Source organism: Leptonychotes weddellii, chromosome X, assembly GCF_054177405.1.
Source record: "Leptonychotes weddellii isolate Sample4059 chromosome X, ASM5417740v2, whole genome shotgun sequence".
Taxonomy (NCBI): domain Eukaryota; kingdom Metazoa; phylum Chordata; class Mammalia; order Carnivora; family Phocidae; genus Leptonychotes; species Leptonychotes weddellii.
In genome coordinates this window covers 74,462,030-74,488,608 of record NC_138385.1, presented here as the reverse complement: position 1 = coordinate 74,488,608, position 26,579 = coordinate 74,462,030, and the positions used below count along the sequence as shown (strand labels likewise).

The 26,579-nt window shown below is 38.8% G+C and overlaps 1 protein-coding gene across 1 annotated transcript in view; it reads right to left on the bottom strand.

The window, feature by feature from the left end:
* CASK (calcium/calmodulin dependent serine protein kinase) overlaps window positions 1-26,579 on the bottom strand; it is a 327,853-nt gene that overhangs the window by 274,282 nt on the left and 26,992 nt on the right. The window contains 1 exon segment of the mRNA XM_081808983.1: window positions 495-607. Coding sequence (XP_081665109.1) covers window positions 495-607 — 113 coding nt within the window.

The following is a 26,579-nucleotide window of genomic DNA, read 5'->3' as shown; positions in this document are numbered from 1 at the left end:
TATACACTCTCAGTGACTTAAGCCAAATGTGATATAGGAGTCTTTTAGTCCTATTAACCATAAACCTAAAGGTGGTAAGTTATGGATTTGGAAGGAATTCATCTTAGTTTCTTTTGAACCTGCAATTATCATATCTTTGTCATTATTTCCCCTCCCTCCCTTCCTATCCCATCCCATCCCATCTTCCGTACCACAGGAGTCAAAATTAGACCCTACAAAAAAATATATATCCAGATTTCACTTTCTTCTAATCAAAAACCATAGGCCTAGAGCAATCTTACGTGGTTCTATAACTGTAAATTACTCTAGCTATCTTTCAAATACCATGTTCTAGAATTGACAAACTAGAATAGAATTTAAACTGTCTCCACCCATTTCCCACTACATTATACCCATCACTTCCCCACCCCCAGATGAAAGTTAGGTTGATAAATGGATTTTGGAGATGAAATAAAGCCAGACATCAAATAACTTACTTGAAATCCATCTCTTACCTTCTGTACTTAACCCTGGACTTGATGTGAACTTGGCTACATCAACAATTTTTACAGCAAATTGTTGCCCAGTTTCTCTGTTGATACATCGTCGTACAACACTGAAGGGACCCCTTTAAAAAAAAAAAAAAAAAAGGCCAAGTTTAATTCATTGTTTTTAATTAATGTCCCCATCAACATCTTACTGATGTTTCACTGGCTGTAGTTTAAGATCAAACTTAAGTAAATAAGTTCAAAATTTATTCAAAATAAGTAATTCTGAACATATTTTTCTATAATTCATGAGGTAAATAAGTCATACGTTCAAGTTATTAAACCAGAAAACAAATTTGCATTTCAAAATGACTTCTGAAAATTCTAACTAGTATTCTTATATTCAAGGCAAATAATTTTTGTAATATTCTACATATATTATCAACATCTTAAAGTAAGAAATCACAGTGGTAGTACACACAGCTTTTATCTTTTGAAGCAGAAACTTAAGTCATTCTTGACCCCTTCCCCTTTCACCTTACCCACCACCTATCCAATCTTCACTAACAAGTCCTACCGACTTTCTCTCAAATCTCTCTCAATCCTGTCCACCTCTCTCCATGTATCATACCCTAGGTCTAAGCTACTACCATCTTCTACCGGGACTACTGAAGAACTTGTTTCTCCCACTCATTCTTGGAGTCACGTTTTAAAAATGAAAATCTGATCTTATGTTTCTGCTCAAAATCCCAGAGAAAGAAGGTATTTTCAATGCATATATTTGGTTAGGAACTGAAACACAAATAATTCCCAAATAGGAAAATACACCCCAGTAAAATCTAGCCAAAAGACTCAAAGAGGCACTTCACAAAGAGAAACCCTGCATGACTTTGCCTCCAACAACCTCTCTGGTCTCACAAGAAGTTACAGAGAAATCTATCTTCCTTAAACTTCAAATTAGAATTGTTCTAAATTGCCATAGGAAAGGAAGTACTTTCTACCAGGAGAGCCACTGGTCTACTCATTTGAGTCATCCAGCTCTCTCCCTAAATTGGTGGCTCTCAATACTGGCCATACAATTGAATCAACTGGGATGATTGATAAAACACCAAAGCCTGGGCCCACACATTACATACACACACACACACGTGGGCACACACAGTTCCTTGTGATTAATAGTTATCAAATAAGTATCTGAACCAAAGATAATCCAAAGACTGATTTGCACATGTACATGCTTGATTTGACTACTGAATACAGAATACAATAGCAATATACTATAGCAATTTATCTGAAGGCGATTATAGTTTAAGTCATTAAATACATGTACAGGTATACACATGTGTATCCACACCCCTCAGGAAAAATAACACCCTCATTAGCTTTTACAGGTAAAAACAGTACATGTGGATGCCTGTGGTCAATCAGCAGATAAATTCTTCATTTACACTGGGGCACTTGTGATCCTGCTTGCCTTAAAGAAGTTTGTCTTTCTCTCAATTAGGGGACAAGGAAAAGAATATAATCCAACCAGACTTAAACATTTCTCTATCATCATATGAGTTAGTTGATTTCACCATGCCATCCTCTGGACATCAATTACACCACAGCTTCAAATCTCTCTCTTCAAGCAACCTAACAAAGCTCAACTGGAAGGGGAAAAAAATGGTAATAATGTGCCTTTCAGAACTCCGAAGAAAGAGGACCTTTTCGATAACCACTCCAAACTGCTCAAAGATTTTGCTCTAAGAAAAGACAATATAACAAAGTGAGGCAGGACTCCCACAAATGTTTTCATTCTCAATCTGGATGTCTTACTTGTGACTACTTATCCTGACAACAGCAAGCAATTTCAGGAAATGCTTAATGTAATTGGTTTTTGTCTACACTTAAACCCTTGGGATTCTATTTATATATACATTTGTGTAGTGTGCTTCAATTCACTACATCTTTTTGGAAATTTTCCAAGATCTGTATGTGGGATTATTCGTGGACAATAGAGTCAATTTTTTACTTTTTCCTGTTTGACGGAAGGTGGGGAAGAAAAGCATAGCTTCTCTCCCTGCCCGTTTAGTAATAGTAAAATGAAGAAAGCTACAGAAAAAGGAGAGAAAAGGGAATTTGGAGGGGGAAAAAAAGGCATTTAAGTCTATGAATAAGAATCAAACCCAATCCTCAATTCTTTAGGTTAATTCTTTAACGTGAGGCAAGGAAAATGAGTTTATTTATGAACTACTGATGACCTGAAGACAGGTCAAAAAGTAAAGCATTTCAAGGGTCTGTCCCTCAATGGCACCCAGGAGTTAGGAAAAGTGAATCAAATTTAGTACACAAAAAAGACACTGAAATATACTTTAAGTTTTTCTTATGATTTAATCCATCAACCAGGAACTCAGTGGAAACTGATAAAAATTTAAACAGTTCTACAGTGTCTGTAATTTTAGCAGGATTTGAGTACCTGTATTTGGTTGATAGGTTGAAGATGGGCAGGCAATGAAATACTCTGGCTTGGTTTCCCATCTTAAGAAGAGAGGGTGTATGGGTGCTTAGGTGGCTCAATTGGTTAAGCATCTGCCTTCAGCTCAGGTCATGATCCCGGGGTCCTGGGATTGAGCCCCACATTGGGCTCCCTGCTCAGAGGGGAGTCTGCTTCTCCCTCTCCTCTGCCCGCTTCCCTCTGCTGTGCTCTCGCTCTCAAATAAACAAAATCTTTTTAAAAAAAGAGAGAGGGTGTAATAAAGTGTGTGTAATACAGCAAATGTTTTATACTTATTAATTATACTTGAATGATACTTTAAGGAACAGCAAAAATTCAGGAGGCCTAACTCTGGTCTTTCATCTGGCAGAAACTCTTCCATGCTTGAAATTTCATCCTTACATTTTTTTTAGTCTATGGTACAGCTGATTCTTGAGTATTTAAGTGGGGGAAAATATTGACAGATAATTGTAAGCCATCATCATAAGCTATTATCTTTCTCATATTTCTACTAATTCTCGCCAGCATGTTAATCAAAATGAAATAAGATAACTGATAGCATTTCAGATTTGATAAAATAGAAGTTCGTTGTTCAACTCTTTTAGAATAATGAATTTTGATTAGGATGGTGGCCCAAGGTTCCATTTGAGGCAAGTGGTGGCTCACAGAATTCTGTTTTTAAGTAAAAGGTCAATGAAACCAGAATACGTTGTAAATGAATAAATATTGCTGAACCACGCCCTAAGGTTCTGAAAAAAATGCAGCTGCATCTCTATGCAGTCACAGAGTCCCCTCCTCTGGTTTTCATTTATGTGAAAACGGTGAAGTCTAGTAAATGAGTAATTAGAAAAAAAAAAAAAGATTTATTTATTTATTTTAGAGAGAGAGAGGAGGGGCAGAGAGAGAGGGACAGAATCCTCAAGCAGACTCCCTGCTGAGTGGGGAGCCTCACATGGGGCTCGGATCCCAGGGCCCTGAGGATCATGACCTGTGCTGAAATCAAAAGTCTGGACGCTTAACCGAATGAGCCACCCAGGCGCCCCGGAAATGAACAATTTTGATACCAAAAGTAAATACATCAAAAAAGGAGACTAGAATTAAGGCTGAAATCAGGCTAGAATACAGTAGTATGTTGGTTTCCAGGATAACAGATTTAACACAATGCATCTAATTTATTTTCCTCCCCAGACTCCACTAAAATGATACCAAAGGGGCTATCACTTTTTAAAAAGGACTAGGAGAAACTAGAGGAGACAATAGTAATACTCAAAACTGGGAAGCAAAAAAGCAGATGGAGTACTGGTAACTGACTTACCAGAGTCAGGAAAGCTGAAGTGCAAAGAGAAAATAAGGGAAGTTCATAAACCAAACCCATTTACACTCCAGAATCCTCAAGACACTCGAACTGGCAGCACCAGAAAACCCTGGAACTAGAGGTTAAGAGGGTGGGGCTAAAAGAGCAGGTTTGAATGAAATCTCTAGAGAAGCAGTTAGAGTCCTAGGTCCCCTCCATACCCATACTCCATCTCACTGTGCAACTGCCCTACTGTCATTCTATCAGAGATCCGCTCCAGAGAGGGTAAAACATACGGTCTGAGAACTGGGGGCACAAGGCAGCTGAGGGAGTGGGTACTAGTAAATGGAAAGCGAGGGGATTGAGTGATCACACACAAAACTGAATGCAGACAGCCCCACTCCTTTCCCACTTAACACGGGGTACGTTAGAAGCTAGATCTTTATTCTTCAGGCAGGAGATTTTCTGTTGTGTATATGACCAGACCAGAAGGAAAGACCTATACATTTATAATATAATGTACATTATAAAGTTAATATGAATTATGTTCATTGTAACAGTGTGAACTTCTTGTCCATATCACAGGCCTAAAAGCTTCACTGCTTTATAACAAATTATAACAAATTATGCAATGTACCACAAGGATACAGGAAAACCATGAAGAAAAAGAACCACCAATTCACAAAAGGAAAGAAACGGATGGGGGAAGGGAAGACCAATAACAAATTCCTATTTTATATATATATATATATATATTTACACACAGAGACACACAGTTGATATACAGTCAATCTTCATTATTTGTAGAGTATTTACGAAGTCACTAACATTTGTTTGTAACCCAAAATCAATACCCATTGCACTTTCACATTCATTTACAAACACATGCCTAACAGTGAAATATTTGAGTCACCTGAGGTGGATTTACCAGCTAAGGGTGAACAAGGTGACACTCAGCCTTCTTGTTTCAGCTGTCATACTGTAAGCAAGTGTTCTTTTTGCCATTTAGTGCATTTTTTACATTTTGTGCTTTTTGTTGGTCATTTCACTGTTTCAAATGGCCTTCAAGGGTAATGCTGAAGGGCTGTCTAGAATTCCTAAGTGCAAGAAGGCTGTGCTGTGCCTTAAGGAGAAAACAGGAGTGTGAGATAAGTTTCATTCAAGAATGAATTACAGAGCTGTTAGTCATGATTCAATGTTAATCAACAATATATATGAAATAAGGTATCTTCAAACAAAAATACACATAAGACAGGTTATGTATTGATTAGTTGAATAGGTGACCAAAGGCTCACAGGAGCCTAACCCCGTATTTCCCCTAGGAGCAATGGTTCAGCATTCATTGTTTGGGGCAACTTCATAGAACATAACTACTGCAAATAATGAATATCACCTGTGTGTGTGCATGTGTGCATATGCATACACACATATACACACATGTGTATTTGTATTATGTAATGTATATTTATAATATGTAGTATTATGTTACATGGTTTTAGAATATAAACTCAATGAATACTTGATATATTAGTGGTATATATTAGACCCTCAATAAGTATTTGGTGAACAATGGATCAAAAATAAACTAGGAATGAGCAAAGCCACTGATAAATTTATCATACCACACAATTTTACACAAGTATATAAAACTGAAAAATCATGGTACTTCCAGCTATTTCTCTACCAACTTACTAAGTCTGTATTTTCCTACGACTTTCTATATAGTTCTGATGTTAGTTGAGGGAAATAAATGGTGGGTGGGTAAAAAGGAAACAAACTAAAATTATAATAATAATGACCTTAGCAGTAAGAATAAAGTCTTAAGAACTACATTCTATAGACACATAAATATGTATAAAAATAATACTTAATAAAGGTTAACAGTGGTCTTTTCCTCTTATTTCAACATTGTTAGTCATTGCCACTAAAGAAGAGCTCATACATATCATTCCATCAAGAAATTCTTTCCCTGTCTTCCTGTAGCTTTCTGGCAGCGACAGGACAAGAATGTTGTTCTGACATTTGTTTTTCTCTTTAATACATCTGGGACCACTTCCACCTCCAACACACACACTTAAATATACACACTAAGCTAGGTTACTTTTGGTACAGTGACTAAGTCAAAGGAAAAAAGCTTGCCTAATCATAGCTACTACTAAAGAAACACACGAGGTGGAAAATTATTAAAATGAAAGTCTCAGGAACTGTTGCCTAAATGTTAACAATTAAAGACCTGACACCTCGAAGAATTAAGCTCAGTATATATAATTCACATTGTTCCTTGAAAATAGAAAGGGGAGGCTTATCTGAAAATTTGGCAGTGGATCTCCAATAAGCTAATAGAACAAATCTAGCTCAACTGTCAAAGCTGAGTAATTCAGAGTTAAGGCTCACATTTACTAACTCAGTACTTACACTGGCATAATTAGTACCTCTGTCAAACCCTGACAGTTCAGTGAAAAGTTTAGTAGACCTTTCTTTAGATTTTTATGTAGCATACCGTTCTCTGGTCTGAATCTACACAGGATATATTCACGACTTTTATGAGAGGACTGACTGCAGAGTATACATAGCAATTTCTGCTAATACAAAAGTTCTGGAAAACTTGATTGATATGTTTTTGTGTGCGTGTGTGAGCGCATGTGTTTGAAGGGCTAGGGTTAGGGCCATAGTAGAAGGATATGGACTCTCAGTCTTTGTTAGCTCATATATGATGGAGCATTATCAAGGAGACTTGCTAAGAGGAGAAAAAACATTTTAACAGATAAGAAACAGGAAGAAGAACAAAGGAGGAAGGAAAGAAAAAAAACAAAACATATGAAGAACTGTAAAATAAACACACCCCAAAGTAAGAATTCTGACTTGGTTGTACATATTTTGGCCTTTTTAGCCAAATATATAAAGAACTTTCAAGATATTGGATATTGAAGCACTGACATTAAAAAATTCTATTGATATTTGCACATTTTATTCATTTACTTCATTTTCCCCCATAGAAGTCAGACCAAAAAAAAAAAAATACAAAGGACAAACAAACAAAAGATTAATAAAGCAATTCTTGTCCTCAGGAAACACCTAATCTTAACAGACTGCTGTAGGTACGTATACATGATTTTAGTATGATGTTATAGAGCAAGGAATTAAAACAGTTTAAAACAGTATAATACCAAGAATTTATTATCTATGGATAGGAAGGTAGTCAGAGGAAGCCTCTATGAGAGAGAAACACTTAGGAGGGCTTGGAAAGATGAATATATTTTTCAGGCCAAAACAAGGGAAAAGGGAAAACTCCAGAAATTAGTAGGAGCATGTGGAACAGCCTATAGCCAAGTCAAAACATGGTTTGTGCTGGATACTACAAGCTATTTGGTATTGCTGGTGTGAAAAATCGGAGGGTGAGAAGTAGATGGAAAGGGAGAAAGGCATAAGAGTGGAAGATGGGTTGAAGAATGAGTGGGGGGCCAGTTAGGAAGTTACTACATTAGCCCAAGCATGAGGTGACAAATACCTAAACCAATACAGCAGAGGTAATGGATATACTTAAAAAATGGACAACATAGTGGGGTGCCTGGGTGGTGTAGTCGGTTGAGAGACCGACTCTTGGTTTCGGCTCAGGTGGTGATCTTGGGGTTGTGGGATCGAGCCCCGTGTCAAGCTCCGTGATCCGTTCGGAGTCTGCTTGGGACCCTCTCCCTCTCCCACTGCCCCTCCCCCTGTGCTCACATGTGCACTCTCTCTCTCTCTCAAATAAATAAATCAACCTTTTTAAAAAATTGACAGTGTAGTGAATGATCAGCTTGGGAGTCAGATGAAAGAATGACTTACAGATTTCTGGCAACAGTTACTGAGTAAATAATGATACCATCAAATGAGAGGGGCTAGATGACAAAGAGCTAGTAGAAAACTGAGAAAGGAGACACATGGTTGTGTTTTGAAAATGCTGATTTCCAAAATATTGATTTCCATGAACTGTCCAGGCAGAGATCTATTGAGGACAATTAGGAATATAAAGTTCAAGGAAGGGGTCAACATGTAGATGATGAAGACAACACCAAACACCACTAACAGCATACCATTTGCCAAGCATGCTGCTAAGAATTTTACATGGATTCTCTCATTTGTAATGTATATCATTATCATAACAGCTAAGAAACTATTAGCCCCATTTTATAGATTAGGAAAACTGAGGCCAAGACAGGTTGTCTAGGGCCAGACAGTGAACGGTAGAGTCAGGACTGGAACCAAGACATACGGAACTCCAAGATCTAAGTTCTCAATCTCTGTACTCCCTAAGGAGGCATGAGTGAACAGGAGGTAACTTAAGCCACTCATGTGAACGAGATTACTTAAGAGTACAGACCAAAAAGGACAGAAGACAGAGCCCCAGAAAACATGAACAAATCCCATCTCTCCAAAAGGAACTGCTGGAAACATCCCCTCAGAAAGACTGCAAGAAGCCCAGGAAGAAAAAAAAAAAAGTGCTAAAGGCAAGCTCTTAGAACACAGCATGTTATAGAAATACAGACACAAAGACCAAGTGCTTAGCAGTGTCTGCCCTAGGCGTGAACAGAGATTCTCCCCATTCCTCTCAAGGCAGGCACGAGAAAAGCCTAATTTTCATTTTTAAATTAAGAGCTGCACATTCTCATTGTTATTTTCTAAATGTGGGACTATATATCGGAAACTGACCCAAAGAAAATATTTACTAGAGAAACAACTTTTTGGAAACTTGCTCCTAACTTTCTACTAGTGTTTGTGAACTTACTTATAACTAGTACTAAATATATCACAATTGTCAAATTCCACATGCATACTCTAGTCTTTATAAACTGAAACTAAAAATTATGGAAGGCTGGCAGAATGAGGTTATATTGTAAATCATATTTATAAAAGGAGTGTGTTCTGTTAACATGCCACTAACATAGTTCTCCAAATGCTCCATTATTCCTGTAACAGTACGTTGCCTGCCATTAGCTATTACTTGGCCCAGAAGTTATTATCTTCATTAATAGATTTTTTTTCAGTGATACTTCTGTAGAGTACTGTTAATCTCTTCCCACTCAGAACCACGTTTTATGGATCCCATAACAAGTTAGACTTAATTCTGAATTAAATAAAATTAAATTATCTTATTTAAATTACATAAATTAGTGAAAGAAACCTCAAAGCCAGCAATACTCTTCTTTCTCTATTATTCATTTTAGTTGCGATAGGATTATGCAAAGTTTATATAGCAGCACAGAAACAAAAATGGATTTAGCTAACACTCTAAATTGGGGTTTCCCAAATTGGCATCTTGTGGAGTCCTTAAGGAATAAAAGTTTCTCTGTCAAGTTTGGCAAACACCATATAAAATACTTACCCCCCCATCTCCACCCCATATTCACATTACGCATCAGCAGCTAAGTCTTGCAGTCAGAAAACCAGCATCTCTCTCCTCCACCCTCTACTCCCATCACCCACGCTGCACCTATTAATCATTAGTGTTCCCTGAAAAGCATGTTGGACTGGTGATCTAAATTTTAATATTTATAATCACACTACAGATTACGAAGTTGTAACGGCTGTGAGCCATTCAGATTTCAAACTTTTCTCTGAAACAAATATTCTCCCACCCCCACAGGGCATATAAATTGTTGTTTAAATTCTTACAGAGAGGGACATAATCCAATCGTTTGCTTAGTAAAGGATGGGAAAGATTTAACTATGCAATTTAAATGTCTATTCATTAATACTCCCAAAAGTAATTTACTTTTTACAATTGTTAATATAAGCATATTCAGCAGGCAGTAATGTAACCTCTGGTCTTTTAACCAAAAAACAGTTAACAAAAAGGCAAAGCATACAAAGGAAATAAGTATTTATACCTAATTACCCAGCTCAGTGCAGGGCAGCAGAAAATAGGTTTTGAATCATAATTGTAGTAATCAGTTTCTAGGTCTAAAGGAGATGATCTGGAAAATAACTGCTTTAGGGGAAAAAAATCAGAAAATAAGAGTATAAAATAAATGGATATAAACTGTTTAGGCAAGACAGTAAAATCAAATATTCAAACAGTTGGGGAATTTTTCAAGTTAGAGAAGAAAGCACAGTCCCTGCATGTTACAAGGAATATGCAAGTCAGTAAAGCTTATTTTCCCAGGGATGGATCAACCATTCAGTGCTTATATAAGGACGTCCTTTTAATCAATAAGGCACGTAATAGAGCACAGAGGACAAGAAGAGAAAAGCACTAGCATATTCCTCAACGCGTCTGAAACTGAACTCCTGAGCTTTTCAATCTCCTTTCTCCCGCTCTCAGTTGAAGGCCAACTCCACATTTCCTTCCAGTTGCTTAGCCAAAACTTACAGTGCCATTCTTGATCCCTTTCTTTCATATTCCAATTCCGATTCATTAGGAAATGCTCTTGGCTCTACTTTGCTGAGATCTTTATTTTCATTTGTTTCAAAAAAATTTGTAACCAACTGTTGGAACAATTTTATGACAGCTGAATTAAAATGCCCATGACATAATTCCAATATCTGATTCAAAGTCAGTATTGGCCTCAGTTGAAGGCCTTTTCTCATTCAAATTGTGGTTTTCCTAATGCTTAATAAATATCTTGGACACTGTGGTCTTTACTGGACTCTTGATCAAAGAATCTTCTATTTTAGCAGGCTATCGCCCTGTTTAGGTTTAGTACGTAAGTTCTTGAGTTCTTTTGCGGGCTGCAGTTCTAATGACAGTTGTTTAGTTTTCTGAGCCCTTACAGTGCTGTTCTGGTCTGCTTCCTCTTTCCGGGGCTGCTGGAGGCTCCCAGTCAAACCATGCTGATGCAATCTGCGGGGTGCCTCCCAGGACCACTTGCTCTCCCTGGGCAACCTTAAAGGAGAGTGGGGTGCAGTCAGAAGCTACCGGGCCTGGGTCTCCTCCTGCTATGGGGTTGGACAGCAGGGAAACACGACTGCTGCTACCATGGCCTGGCCTTTGCTCTTGTGGCCACTGTAGGCAGATCAGAGGCCTGGGGCCTACGTTGTGGCCAAGGGACTGAGATAGCCAGGGCTTTGACGCTGCCGGCAGATCAGACCGCCCACCAGGGCTCCAGGCTTTGCCGTTCTTGCTGGGGCTGTGGGCAGATCAGACTGCCCACTGGGCTCCAGGTGTGGGGTCCCATTAAGTCTCTGTGGAGCTTCCCCTTGCCTGGGGAAAGGGGCTAGAGAAAACAGGCTTTTGTTTTTGTTTTCTATGCCCTTTGGTGAATCTGGGTAGTAGGTCTCTCCAGCACCCAGTCCAGGAGTAAATGGGAAGTAAAGAAAACCCACTTAAGTCCCCACAGTGTCATTCCTCAAGTACTGCTACTCTACCTTCTTTCCAGTTCTGAGTCCTTTTATTGCTGTCAGTTAAATAATTTCCAAGGCATTTATAGTTGTATTTATAGGGGAGGGGCAGGAAAAAGGGAGTCTAAACCACCTTGTCCCAGAAATGGAAGTCAATGCATTTTCAATCTCTTCCATTCTGGCTAGTATTCAGAGTCCATTCTATTCAAATTCGGGGATGAGTTACAGTTCTTTTACATCCAACATAGCCAGTTGAAAATAGTAGCCATTAAATTCGTCAGGTCCATACTATAGTTTTCCATGACTCCTGGCTCAGAATTTGAGTCTCAAGCAAGTAACTGATGTTTCTCAACCTTCTGCAGTTTGAGGAATACTGAACTAGACAAGGTATACTAGAATAGGGGTACCTTTCTGTTATCTCCACACACACGTGTGCACACACATTCATACTTGCACACTTGTTCACCCTGGCAGCCTTCTGGAATCTAAAAGGAGATCTAAGATACCAGAGTCTCTTCAGTGTATTTTAGTCATGGCATATTGGTTGGAAAATGGTGTTTTTAATAATCCCATTATTTGATCTTCCCTATTATAGAAAGTAAGGCAAGTTAGGGGTCACAGGAATCCACATAAATAAGGTGATGCATAACTGAAGATCAGCTCTTAATAAAGGATCTGTTGGGCGACTAAACTAGTACTTTGAGGGCAGGGATTTTTGCTTGTCCACCTTGTTTCTCTAGTATATAGAACCACGGGTGACATTATGCTAGATGAGACGCACATGCTTTCTGGATGGACAAATGGACTCAAAGGATGCACAAACAAGGGTGTCATCTTGGAGACACATTCATGTAGTTACATTTTATTTCATATAAATTATAGTTAATAGCTTTCTAGCTCTTCAATCTCTTGGAGATTTTCACTTCTCTAGTAGAAATAAAACTTTTAACTTGTCAATGCCAATTGCTGAAAGGCAGGCAAAAGTTGTAAAATCATATGACATGTTAATTTTTAAATACGTCTTCAAAAATACACTCTTTTGTTTTACTAGAAATGTTGCATGCCAATTCAAAATCCTTCTAATGCTACCGTAATTAAAACCTAAAAAACAGACTTTTTTACTTCTAACATGTAGTAACATCTGTTCTTAAACATTTAGTTTTAATGATTTAAAACAGGCCTTGTAAACTTGAGGCATTTTACAAAAGCAGTATTTTGTAATGGCAGAGACCCAACCATAGCTCCTAAAATTCAGAAAGCTTTTCAACCTAAAAGTTTATAAAATGAGCTGTGATAATGATTAGCTCAAAATCAATTCAAGCTTTTTGTTTACTTGAATGTTTAAACAGTTTACTAAAACAAACTTCACTTTGTATAATCTGACAAGATTAAATATGAGCCTCAATCACAGTAACAGTTTACCACAAGATATAACCAAATGGAAATAAACTACTTCTTTTATTCATATGATCACTTTTTTGATGAAATCACAAGTAAATAAACTCAATTAAGACTTAGAAGACAAAGAAACTTCATGGTTCCTAATTAATGCTGGATTGAAGACTAAATCTTAAGCACTAGCTTAAATCAGTAAATAGACATAGGATGAGATGATAAAACTAGAAACATTCTATAACCAATGACTAATCATCCATTAAAAATCAATACATATGCAATTACTATTTACTGTCCCTTAACCAAATCCTTTATTTTATAGCAGCCATTAGGGAAAAAATAAGGAATGAAACATGCAGAATATCTAGCATAGATACAAAACAGATGGGTTGAGATCACATAAAAGAACACGATGTTTTTAACATATGAATTTTTTAGGCAGCTTCACTGAGTGACCACTGAAATTTCAAAAGGGAAAAAAATTATTCTACTAGCCAAGAATCCTTGCACGTTAAAACTGCATAATGAACTTACGACTTCTTTTGGCATGCCCAAGCAACCTAGAGGTATAAATACGCCAGCTACAAATATCCCTTAAGTATGAAAAGTCCCTTTAAGAGAAGACAATTTAACTCTTGATAGACTAACTTCTTCCTCTTTAAATCAAAATCATCACAGCATAAACAGAGCATGGGCTTCAGAATTCAAAAGACTTGGGGCTGAATCCTGGATCTGCCCCTTACTATGATGACATTTGGTCGGTTATTCAGGCTTTCTGGGTCTACTTTATTTAAACTGCGAAAAAGAGATAACAGCTACTTCAAAGAGTTCTGAGGAGATAAGAGAAGCCATACAGGCCTGTGCCTGGCACATATGCACAAGAGGGTACTTCTTCAGAGGGTCATCTGTTACTGGACAAGTATCTCCCATACTACTAAGATGCCATTTCACTATCAAAACCAAGAATCAGGAAAAAACCAGGGAGAGTTGTTCCTATTAATAGTGGAACAGGTAACCAGGACCAACCTTCCTACCTAAGAACAAAATAAAACCCAGAAGCACACCCACACTCTTTCTCGAAAGTATAAATATCTTATAAAGTATTTAAATTTTGCCAGTTGAAGACCTAGGAGAACAAGAGAACCCACAGCAGTAAGCTCAGCCACACACAGCTTCTTTTGCCTACAGGGCATTTCTCCACTCCTGCGAAGTAGCTGCCTCATAGGACTCCTATGGCCTCGTAGGAATGGGTGAGTAAAGAGAAGCCTTGCAATTTACCTGAGAAACTAATCCCCACTTTATTCTGGTTTCTTCTGAAAAGCTATGCCTATGGTGGAGGTGAACCAAAAGCAAACGTAGCCTTGCATGAACTCGGAGTGTGGCTCCCTCTTATCTGGTAGCCCACAGAATCTCAAACCTTAGTTGGATTAGGGCATTCCTGGCCATGAACTCTCCCCCACAATCCTAGCAAGGCAAATCCTCTCTTGAGAAAGACACTGCCATCTTAGTATGAGTAAGAACTGGAATAAGGGACAAAAGAAAAAGACCAAAGTATGAGATACTGGAAAAAAAAAATATAATAGCCCAAATTTAAAACTCAAAGGATGGATTTCTGGGAGCTGAAGTTAAGAATTAGTAAAGGGGAGTACAAGTCAGAAGAAATGATCTGGAATACATCATGGAGAAAAACAAGAAGAAAACAAAGAACAAGGTGAGAGACTCGGATGAAATAATGAGAAGATTTAATGTATGTTAACTGGGGTCCCGGCAGGAAAGAAGACAATGAGGTCAAGGCAATATATGAGGAAACAGTGGAGAACTTTTTTATAGAATGTTTTCACAGAATATTCAGACATGTCTAGTCACAAATTCAAGACTCCCAGTTAATCACAATAAATAAAATCTATACCTAGGCACATCATAGGAAAACAAAGACAAAGAAAATAACCAGAGGTTAAAAAAAAAGATTATCTTCAAAGTGACAATTTGACAGCTGACAACAGAATCCAGAAGACAATGGAACAATTCAATGAGATGAAATAAAGTGTCATCCAAACAATTTTATACCCAGGGACGTCAATCATGAAAGCAAAGGCAAACACAAACTGAAAGAGTATGTCATAGCAGACCCACACTAAGCCAATTTTTGGGAGGGAAAATTACTCCTGATGGAAGGTCGGAGATGCAAAGAATGAAGAGCAAAGTAAGACATAAATACATGGGTAAATCTAAATACGGACTGTGTAAAACAATAATGTCCCATTGGTGTACAAATATAGAGAATTAAAATGTATGACAAATATTAAATCAAGAAGGAATAAAGTTCAAATTTCCTAAGATCCTTGCACTGGCTGAGATAAGGGTAATAAGACTTCCCAGTATTATACTCTGTAAGTGCATGATACATGTTATTTTAAGGGTTACCACTGAAAGAACGGAAACAGTGTCTAAATTCTAAACTAAGTGGGGGAGGGAATGGAGTGACAAAAAATAATCACGTAAGAAAAAAATGAAAGAGAACAGGCAGGACAAACAAAATACATTTAAACTCAAGTATATTACTACCGTGTGCTAGGAACATGAAAAAAATATACAGACAATAAACATAATAAGGAAATTATAAAGTATATTAAGAGGGGATAAGTCTCAGGAAAAAAGAGTAACATTCAGGAATTGGGAATACTAAGGTGGGTTGGGACAGGTTTTATTACTGAACAGGGTAGTCAGGGTAAGCCTCATTAAAAAGGTAGCCTCTGAGCAAAAGACTCCTTCGTTCTCTACAGCTGACCTAAAGGCACATACCTCCAGCCACAGCTCTGGGCCTGCCATTGCGGGGACCATTATTTTCAATGTATTGTTTCCTGCCCATGTCTGTCACCTTTAATTCTGTCACTTTAACTTTTTCTATTCCAGGTACTTTGGAAATTCTTACAAAGATTCATTGTTTCTGAAGGCATGTCAGAGTGGAGAAATCTTACACTTTCCAAATTAAATAAGTCAGAATCTCCACAAATAAGTATTCCTTAAGCAAAAAGCTTAACAAAATGTGACTGATTCTGGTCTACTTTTCCTATCTACCGCTTTTATCCCATTTAGTACAAGTAGATGAGCCACTGCACAACCTCATAAATCCTTCCCTCTTCCTGAAATGCAAGATGAAGTCAGATAAGATTTTGTGAAGAAAACAACTAAGAAGTTTTGGTTGATTATGTTACTTATCCCCTCTTAATACTATGGTTGGCACCCTTCTTTAGGGCTCTAATAATCAGGCTGGAACACAAGGACATCAAGGTCATGAAACTCCCAATCCACCTACTAGCTGCAAGGCGGCCGCTGAAGCACAATTCACTACCAGTGAACTGAGTAAGTGGAATAGTCTCTTGCTAATCCTTTTCAGGCCAGAGACTGAGCTCATCCTGGGCTAAAACAAGCCATTTGAGAGAGTTGGCCTTTGGCACGGACTCTTCCCATTCTGGGTCCCCTCCTCTCCTCCTCCGTGCTGGCTGCCGGTAATCACTGACAACACAAGCCGACTGGGCGGGCGGCGGGGGCCTGTCTCTTAGAGAGTCAGACACAGCATCTCCAGGGTGGAAGAAAGATTTCGTTCGTTAGGCAGACGCCTAACGACTGAGCCACCCAGGCGCCCAAATCTTTAAATAGGTAAGGACTTATTGTCATTTTGTTCTTTTTTTTATAGTTTTCTTCCTCTCTTGCGGTTTTCCTTTGTGGTTTTTTTTTTTTTTTTTTTTTGTAGCATGAAGACAGCCATACAAAAACAAATGAGTGTGGCCATGTTCCAATAAAACTTTATCTACAAAAATAGGTGGTTAGATTTAGCTCTCAGGCTGTAATTTGCTGATCCTGTTGTAGATTAAAAATGAAACTGGAGGGGCGCCTGGGTGGCTCAGTCGTTAAGCACCTGCTTTCAGCTCAGGTCATGATCCCAGGGTCCTGGGATCGAGCCCCGCATCAGGCTCCCTGCTCGGCGGGAAGCCTGCTTCTCCCTCCCCCACTATCCCGCTTGTGTTCCCTCTCTCGCTGTCTCGGTCAAATAAATAAAATCTTAAAAAAAGAAAAAATGAAACTGGAGCTTACTGTCCAGTTCCTATTGTTTACCATCAAGGTTGGGATATTCTTTCAGTGGTCTGAGTAGCCCCATAATGAGTAGGTTTGTTTCTGAAAAGTGTAAAGACACCGAGGCCGGTTCACTGAACTGTTTCACTGCTAATGGGGAAATGCTATACATTTAGTTTTTTGTGGGTTTTAAGTATTTTTTTTACTGCTTTTGGATTCTTTTTTCAATCCTAGGTTAAAGGGAAGAACCCCATCAAAATTCTTTTAAGATTGTCTCACCAGAAGCAATATAAATGTGGAGTTCCAAAAAAAAAAAAAAAAAAAAAATGACTTCCTTCATGCTTATTGCCTAGAAAGTAGATGAAAATCGAGTTAAGAATGTACTAGAAATTTTCAGATATGAAAGATTATTTAAAATACTAGCTTTAATAAAGTTAGGGGGAAAATCACTAGCTTTAGCTGGAGATTTATCTCCATCCCTAATTGGAGAGTTGTGATGTGCCATCTCTGTATATTTTAGGACTTCTCAAAGAGCCCGATAGAGTCCCTGTTTAGGATTAGGGTGCACGTGCACGTGCGTGCGTGTGTGTGTGATGTAAACAAAACTTCTTCAGGTTCTATTTTGTGTTTGAAACCCATTTTACTCAATATATTTTGTGGTCGTAGACGTACACTACTTAGAGTGCTTTGTGGCTTAAAAAAAAAACCCTGTCACTGCCTGTTATGTACGTAGGAAAGATAGTGTTAAACTTAGAGCTTTTCATAATTTGTTTGCAAGACTGTTCTAGATTATAATTTTGAAGCATTGTGAAAAGCTCCAAAGACTGTTAAAAGAGGGCATTTTGTATCACAGCTTTTGTCTTCGCATTTGGGCATTTGACAGATGAATTAATTGTTCATAATGTGAAATTTCAGAATTTAAGTACAGTCATGCTGAATACAGTATTCTTCATTGGCAGTTCCCCACCCCCCTTCAGCGCTTGGAATGTATCATCCCGCTGTCTCCTATGCTACAAGGATCTGCGCACAGTGTTATCGTGAAGGGGACCAGGGCGGGGGGGGGGGGGCGGTGCGGTAGAGATGGCTTATATGTGACAAGTTGCTTTTCTCTTGCTGTTTGCAAAATTCTTTGACTTTTTCATTATGTCTTATTGATGACCTCTTGATGTTCAGACTATTTGGTGAACATCCAGATCCATGATACCCAAAGTACATTTCCCTCCCAAGTTTGGGAAGTTTTCTGTTAAGCTTTCTGCTCCTTTCTCATTTTCTGCTTCTTCTCAGAGTCCCATAATGCATATTCATTTTCTTGATGGTACCCCGTAAGTCATATAGGTTTTCTTCACTCATTGATTTTGTTCCTCTAACTGGATAATTTCAAATGACCTGTCAAGGAGCTCAGATTCTTCTGAAGGACTGAGTATGCTGTTGAAGTGTTCTCTACATTTTTCAGGTCAGTCATTGTATTCTTTGGCTCCGCATTTTGGTTCTCCATGGTTTCTATTTGTTTGGGAAAAAACTTCTTTTGCCCTTAGGTTTTCCTGATTTTGCTTAGTTGTGTCTTTCTCTTGCAGCCCACGGAGCTTCTTTAAAGAAGATTTTGCATTCTTTCCCAACTAGTCCATTTCTTTAGGGTCGGTTACTGGAGCTTTATTAGTTTTGATCTATATTTGCCTGATCCTTCACGATCCATATAGCCATATGTTGGTATCTGTGCATGTGAAGAAACAGACTGGTTTTGAGGTAAAGACCTGCTCTTGACAGGTCCTAAGACTGATTAGACTACCTCTAGGATTACAGTTGAGTAGGATGGAGCCAGGTCTTGTGGTTGCTGCTGGGTTCACAGTCGGGACCATAGTTGACAGGCCTGTTACCAGGGCTACAGTCAAGCGTGGCTTCCACCGCCTCCCTGAGCATGCTTCCACTGGGGTGCTTGGGTGGGGTGGGAGGGGGGCTGGAAAGACACCTTCCAGACTTCAGTACAGCAGGACTGCAGCCAGGTCACAAGACTGCTTCAGGTATTATGGTCAGATCCAAGGTTGATGGGCCTATTACTGGGGGTATCGAAGGGCATGGTTTCTACCAAGTCCTTAGGTGGGCAGGACTGCTATGGAAACAAGTAGAGTGGGGATGGACTTGGGTCATGGGACTGCAGTTGGGTTCAAGGGTCAGCAGGCCTGTTACCAGGAACAGGGAAAGAGGTGGCTCCTCCCGGGTACCTTGATGGAAGGGGCTGGTGGCAGGACTGTAAACAAGTGAGGTTAGTGCCAATTGCACAAGGAAATGTGGCTGTTTCTGGTCTGCAGCCAGGACCACAGTTGGTGGGCCTGCCACTGGTTCACAGGCTTACCTTCTCAAAGTGGCCCCCTTTGGTCTTGGGCTCCATAGGGTATTTGCAACCTCTTACCTGGATACCAAAGCTCCTACAGAGGCACTTTTGTTCACACATGGCTGCCAAATATTTGTTTCTGTGGCGGAATACGGGCTGGGGGATCTCTTATTCTGTCATCTTGCTCTAACTAGGCAATTTAATAGAATAGATTGTTGTGAGGATTAAATGAATAGATGTAAAATGTTTACCATTGTGCCTAGTATTTAATAGGCATTCAAAAACTTATTTACTAGGATTAAGCACTAATGTCTAATATAAGGTCTGACAACTGGTGTTCAAATATCTATTGTTTGATGAATCTTCCCCTTGTAGCTCATAGGATATGAAAATTTAAAATCTTAGAAAATGGGATTCTAGTACCCAGGTACTACTTATCCTCTTCTTTGTATGTTAAAAAAAAAAAATTTTTAGGAATACCTTGAAGAGATCTAATCAAGGAAAACTAGCAAGGTACTGAGGTCACCCAAGTTAAGTAGCATAAAGCATTCTTTATTAGAACTTGTCTTTCAGGACTCTCAGTCTAGGACACTGCCAAAAGGAAAAGTTTATGGAACTTAGCAGTCTTTTGATTGACTGAGGATATTTACCTAACGGTCAATACTTAGCGCACACGCACGCGCACACACACACACACACACACACACACAGAACCAAATAAAGCAGCCACAAAAGAATTTAGTTTTCATTTACAGGGGAAAGTGATTATACACTATCCAAAAGGTCCTAATATTGAACTTACAAGCAACCAGTTGCAAGTTCCCTTTCTGCTTAAACATGGAATCTCCCACCATGGACAAGAACCAAGACCCTGGGTAAACTGCATCACCTGATGGCTGAAATCAGAAAACAGGTGGCATAACAGCTCTTCTGCTTTAACAGAATCATACAGAGAACACACTACCTATTTTTTCTTGACCATTTACCCATCACTGATTTAACTTCTTTCTTGGCAATTATGTCCATGTATTTCTTTGCTCATACTTTTTCCTTGTCTTTGCCAAGTGTTCCTGTCCTTAGGAAAAAGCACTCCCTGCTAGTCCTAATTTCTCCCAATTTAGGAGTTAAAAAGCAGATGTACACCAAGCTGCCCATCGGTGCTTAGAATACACCTATATGAAGGTAAAGGAAAGACTTTTTGGAAAATTTGTCTTAAGAACTAATGCCATCAGTCTCTAGCAAATTCTAAGTGACTTTAAAGCTGGTTACTCTTGTTAGGTGGTAGCAAAACATTTGATAACATCACATGCCCATTCAGACTAATTTAGGAAACTACAGGAAAATTTCAGGACACGGGTGTATGATGGTTTTTTCTTGCAGCTTTGAGTCCAGTCCCAGGAGAGACCAAATCAAACTAGAGCTAGACATTCTATGCCTGCAGCCTTCAATCTAGATTGACTGAGAGTTACATAATTTGAAGCTTTGCAGGGCTGTAAATATCAACAGCCTCTGTACCTCAAATTGAGGGGATTATAAGCAGTAACTCACAAGTAGCTGTCTTAGCAGGAGGTAAGACCACAGCCCCAAGCTGTTTTAAGAGTTCTCTTCAGGACAAGGAAGAAAAACTGCCAGCAACAAACAAACAAACAAACAAACAATCAGATTAAGGATGTTGCCTACCTCAAGGCAGCTGGCTATTAATTTAAAACCTAAAAGACAAGAGCTGAGCACGGAGGACAGTAAGCAGAAGAATTTAAGCTAAGAAACTATGCCTAGATGTGGCTTCTACTCCATGGAGCTTACTGAAAACAAAATATCAGACACCCATTAGTTCTTGAGGGAATATCATAGAAACTCTAAGACTGCTCTGTAGCAGCCAGCAAGTATTAAGTCTCTAAAAATAATTCATGGCCCCAAATCCTCACCAACAGGACACTTATTAGCTGTGAAAGCTGTGCTTTCCCCAAGAAAAGTATGTGCCCCAACGAGCACTTGAGATGGGGCCATGGAGAAGAATGGACAATAAAGAATCTCTAGAGAACAGTCAGGGGCCTGCTCCAGGGCAAAGGAAATCCCCCTGTATTATTCGGACTATTCCAATTGCTGCTTTGACCCTGTTATTTAGCTAACACCTACCTTGCCTTTGGGGACTGAGTGCCACTTGGCCTCTGCCACCCCAGGATCCAGTTACCCACCCTGTATTTAGGTTTGCCCATCTAGGGGCAGCAAGTCCCACTATAATTTCTGACCTATAGGGAGGAGCAATCCTAGAGCTCCTCAAGGATGCTGGCACTCCCCCTCACAAGTTTATTTCCCAGGCAAAGGAAATCCCTCTAGAGAGCAGAACCAGGGACTGACAGGCCATCCAAGGAACTTTCTCAACTGGCAGGGCAGGAAGTCTTTGCTCTTCCTGCCCAGTAGGATTTGGTCACTGCTATCTTTCCCAATCTCCCCTTTTTTGGCATGGGAACTTTTACTATAGTTACCAACTATTTTTTTTCTTACCTACCTATGTAACAATGAGGGAGATGGCAGTTTTGTGAAACACCAGACAAGACATACCTAGACCTAATAGGGTAGACTGCACATCACCTAGAAACTGACTTGGGAAAATGGACACAATGACTAGGTAACACTTTGGAGGTATTTCCATTGAGGAAAGGGGGAGCATGTTCTCTGTATGGGAAAAAGATTGAATAAGGATTAGGGTAGTTAATGGGGTATACTACAGCAAAGAGTGTTAATTATCTGCCCCCAATATCCATTCTCCCCTCTTTTTCTTGCTACCAGAAGCCCAAAGTTGTATTTTTACTGGAGCACATTGCAGCCCAACATGTCCCAGCTTTCTAGTAGATGAGGAGGCCATGTGATATAGTTTGGCCAATGATCTAAAAGCAGACTTTACTGGATGTGCTTTACAAGAAAGTTCTTTAAAGAGGTCTTATGCATCTGGCGGACACCATTTTGCTCCTTCCCATTTCCCAGCCTGTCTAGAACACAGATGGGATGACTTGGGAATAACCCTGTAACCATGAGCATATGCTAAAGATGGCTGGGAAGAAGGCTAGAAGGCACCTGGGTCCCTAATGGTATCCTGGAGACCCTGTACCAAGCTTTGGAATGCTGAATTTTGGAATTTCATGAGTAAAAAATAAACTCAAAATTTAAGGCCACTATTATGTTTTCTGTTCCATGTAGTAAAATTAAATTCCTTAACTGGTACACATAGCATCCTTTAACTTACTGAGGATTTAACCAAATTTAGGTCCATACAGAATCTATAGAGAAACTATTAGGTACCTTAGATTTAGCTAGCATGACTGCAACATATTTGCCATGCATAGGTTGCCCCCATGTCCACTTCAGATGTGGTTCAATCAGGGGCACTCTCCCTCAGTAAGTTGGAAGTAGGCCCACAAAACTGTTTCAACTCCAAGTCTCAACAGCTACAACTCGTCTAACTGACCTGGCACCCAATATAGAACCTATTTTCCATTTGTATCAATTTCAGTTTCTCTGAGCTCCAGAATTCTAAGACAAAATTATAGACCTTATAACGGAGAAAATGTGTCAAGATTTCTACACCTGCCAAGGATCTAAAATAAAATTATATAATCTGAATTCTATAACTCTGGACCAGTCACATTTTCTCAAAAAACTGGGTCCTTCGTTTGTGAGATGGAATAGGAAAATCTACTTACCTCATAGGGTTGATGTGAAGATCATATACAAAGTTAGTGTGAAAAAACAGTAACAATAAAACTTTGAACCTGAAATTACTATGAACACTTAAATTATTCTATAAAATGTAATTTATTCTTCACAACTAGCATAATTTGCTACCTACTAGGGATGCTCAACATTTAAAATTCATTTCAAGAACAGGGTTATATTTTCTTGTGTGGTAGTGTAGACAATTTTAAGAGTTCATTCTGATTTTACGCCAAAGAAATAATGGATTGGGGTGGGGGAAGCACAGAAAGATCAAAAATCTGTTCTAATCATCTTCATAGCCTTAATTCCACAATGCAGAAATAACACTACCACTCATGAAAGAATTCAGTTTTTACCCTATTGGGTTAATCTTTTAAAAACAGAAAAAGTAATTTCATTATGGGAGGGGGAGGACAAGTTTATCATACATGTGTTGTTGGTTTTTTTGTTTTGTTTTGTTTTTTTTAAACTCAAAAGGGGAGAAATCTCTTCAGCTCTACAGACTGAAGTTCACAATATATGTAAAAATAACTAGGCAAATTTGATATCAACAAATATTTGATTGCCAACCAAATATGATGACTTGTTGCTATTACCATAGTGAATTATCTACAACCCCTAACTTTAGTAAGAGCAGTGAAGTAAACCCTGAGATCCAAGTCTTAGTACCCAGGATAACATGTAATTGAAGTTTCAATGTTTGAAGCAGCTTTAGTCATTAAAAAAAAAAAAAAAAGTACTCATTACTATCTCAAATGGTCTTTAAAACAGGGGCTACATACATATTGCCAGCTGAAGTTCCCAACTACCTAGATCCCAACTACCGAAAATAAAAGGCATCTATGCAGATAAGCACTATCATTCTACAAGTGCTATATAAATTAGTGTGTCTAAATGTTAAAGGACCTTAGTTTTAAAATACGAATAAGGACATGCAAGCAGAGTTAAGAAATTTCAAGTTCAAAGTTAAAACATTCTGGCTAGATGAGAAAAAGCTTCTTTAAACAAACCTAGCTACCTGCTAGAGATCAGAGCACTAGATAGACCCCATTGTCTAAACCATCCTCCTACTTGGCTAACGCAGATGGAAAAGCCTCAGTAACTTTCTAAAAGCCACTGTGCATCACAGGTATGCTGCAGCATAACTGTGACACCGGGCATGTACACCACAATCAGGGGACATATGCTAGAAGCTGGGATATTAACAGCTTTCTCCCTTGCTATTACTATCCACAGTGGGCACCATCTGGAATGATTTAGAGAATCACACAAGCAAAAACAAAAGATTTAAGATGTATTGCATATTCTCCTGTACAAAGTTATCCAACATACTGCTATCTAAAAAACTCTACTACATTCTGCCAGACTGAAAGTAGCACCTTCTGAGGAAAATGGTGAATAAATAAAATTTGTAGCAAAACACAAAACTGAAGTACTGCCTCATCTTCAAGATCACCACATGAAAGAGAAATTAGACTGGTATAGGCTAAATGTTTAGGTCCCCCCTAAAATTCACATGTTGGAAACCTAATCCCAATGTGATGATATCTGGAGGTGGAGTCTTTGGGATAGGATTGGTTTATGAGGGTGGAGCCCTCATGGATGGGATTAGTGCCCTTATAAAGGCGATCTCTCCTTGCCTCCCTTGGCGCCGCCCCCACAACCCCATGGGTCCTGTGAGGACACAGTGAGAATGTAGTCACAGGACACAGGCTCTCACTAGACTCCCAATCTGCCAGCACCTTGATCTTGGACTTCCCAGCCTCCAGAACCGTGAGAAATAAATGGTTGTTGAAACTACCTAGTTTAGCATACTGTTAGTATAGTAGCCTGAACGGACTATGACAGAAGGCAAATTCTTCATCACAAGTACATCCCAAACCAGGTTCTCCTAAGTTTTCACCCCTGGCTTCGGACCAGGGTACATTCATTTTCTTTTTCCTAGGCTGAGTCCATTTTTTTGTACAAGTATCAAATTCTAACCAAATAATGTCGTATTTCTGAACACTTTATCTGCTACCTAAGCAAATAAAACCGTGTATAGGATACATCTGTACATCAGAAGATAAATGCTCACAGATATTCTAGACATGTCCTAGACATACAGTGAAAATGTCAAAACTTAATGTATTAAATTGAAGAATTAACTTGGAGTCAAAAGAAGCAAGAAGCAATACAGGGTGTGCAGGTACAAGGGAGTGGTTGAGATCAGAGCCGTTTTACCCTTTTCATTTTAATGCATCAGGCACAGCAGTCTCAGCAAATACTGAATTAAAAGCTTAACACCACTCTTTTGAGACTTACACAAAACAATGATAGCTTTCTAATTAGTTTAAGCCAGGTCTCTGAAGGCACTGAAAACAAAAATCCTATCTACTGAAACTATCAATCCATTACAAACACCACTTTCTTCAGCTAATTCCAGGTGAAGAAATGTAACATGAAAAGGAAAAACCCCAAAGCAGTAACAACATCAAATCTATAGCCATATTTTTCTGAGAACTGTCAATACTTCTCAAATTCACAGAAAATATCACAACCTTCAATGTCTTCTTTATTTCACTTTTCTATCCTGGAATGGAAAGATAAAATAAAGCTCTTACACAAGGATTCCAATTTAGCCATCTCCCAATAAATCATCAAGCCATCTGAAATTTTCGACTATATAGAAGCCACAGGTAGCTCCAGATGGTCTAAAAAAAAACTTGGGGACACTTGCTACATGTGTTCTGCTATGCTTTCTAGCAAGAACCCCCAATAACCTAAAACTGGAAGAGAGGAAAAGGGCTTGCAATTGGTACTTCCCAGAGTAAGGAAAGAAGACAGCATTAAGAATACCAGATGGTTCCTACTAGCTAGTATTTTGGTGAGAATTTTTGCATCCATGTTCATCAGGGATATTGGTCTGTAATTCTTCTTGATGGGATCTTTGTCTGATTTTGGGATCAAGGTAATGCTGGCCTCATAAAATGAGTTTGGAAGTTTTCCTTCCATTTCATGTGGAAAACCCAAAAGACTCCACCCCAAAACTGCTAGAACTCATACAGGAATTCAGTCAAGTGGCAGGATATAAAAATCAATCCACAGAAGTCAGTTGCATTTATATATACCAACAAGACAGAAGAAAAAGAAATTAAGGAGTCGATCCCATTTACAATTGCACCCAAAACCATAAGATACCTAGGAATAAATCTAACCAAAGAGGCAAAGGATCTGTACTCAGAAAACTATAAAATACTCATGAAAGAAATTGAGGAAGACACAAAGAAATGGAAAAACGTTCCATGCTCATGGATTGGAAGAACAAATATTGTGAAGATGTCAGTGCTACCTAGAGCAATCTACACATTCAATGCAACCCCCATCAAAATACCATCCACTTTTTTCAAAGAAATGGAACAAATAATCCTAAAATTTGTATGGAACCAGAAAAGACCCCAAATAGCCAGAGGAATGTTGAAAAAGAAAACCAAAGCTGGTGGCATCACAATTCCAGACTTCCAGCTCTATTAC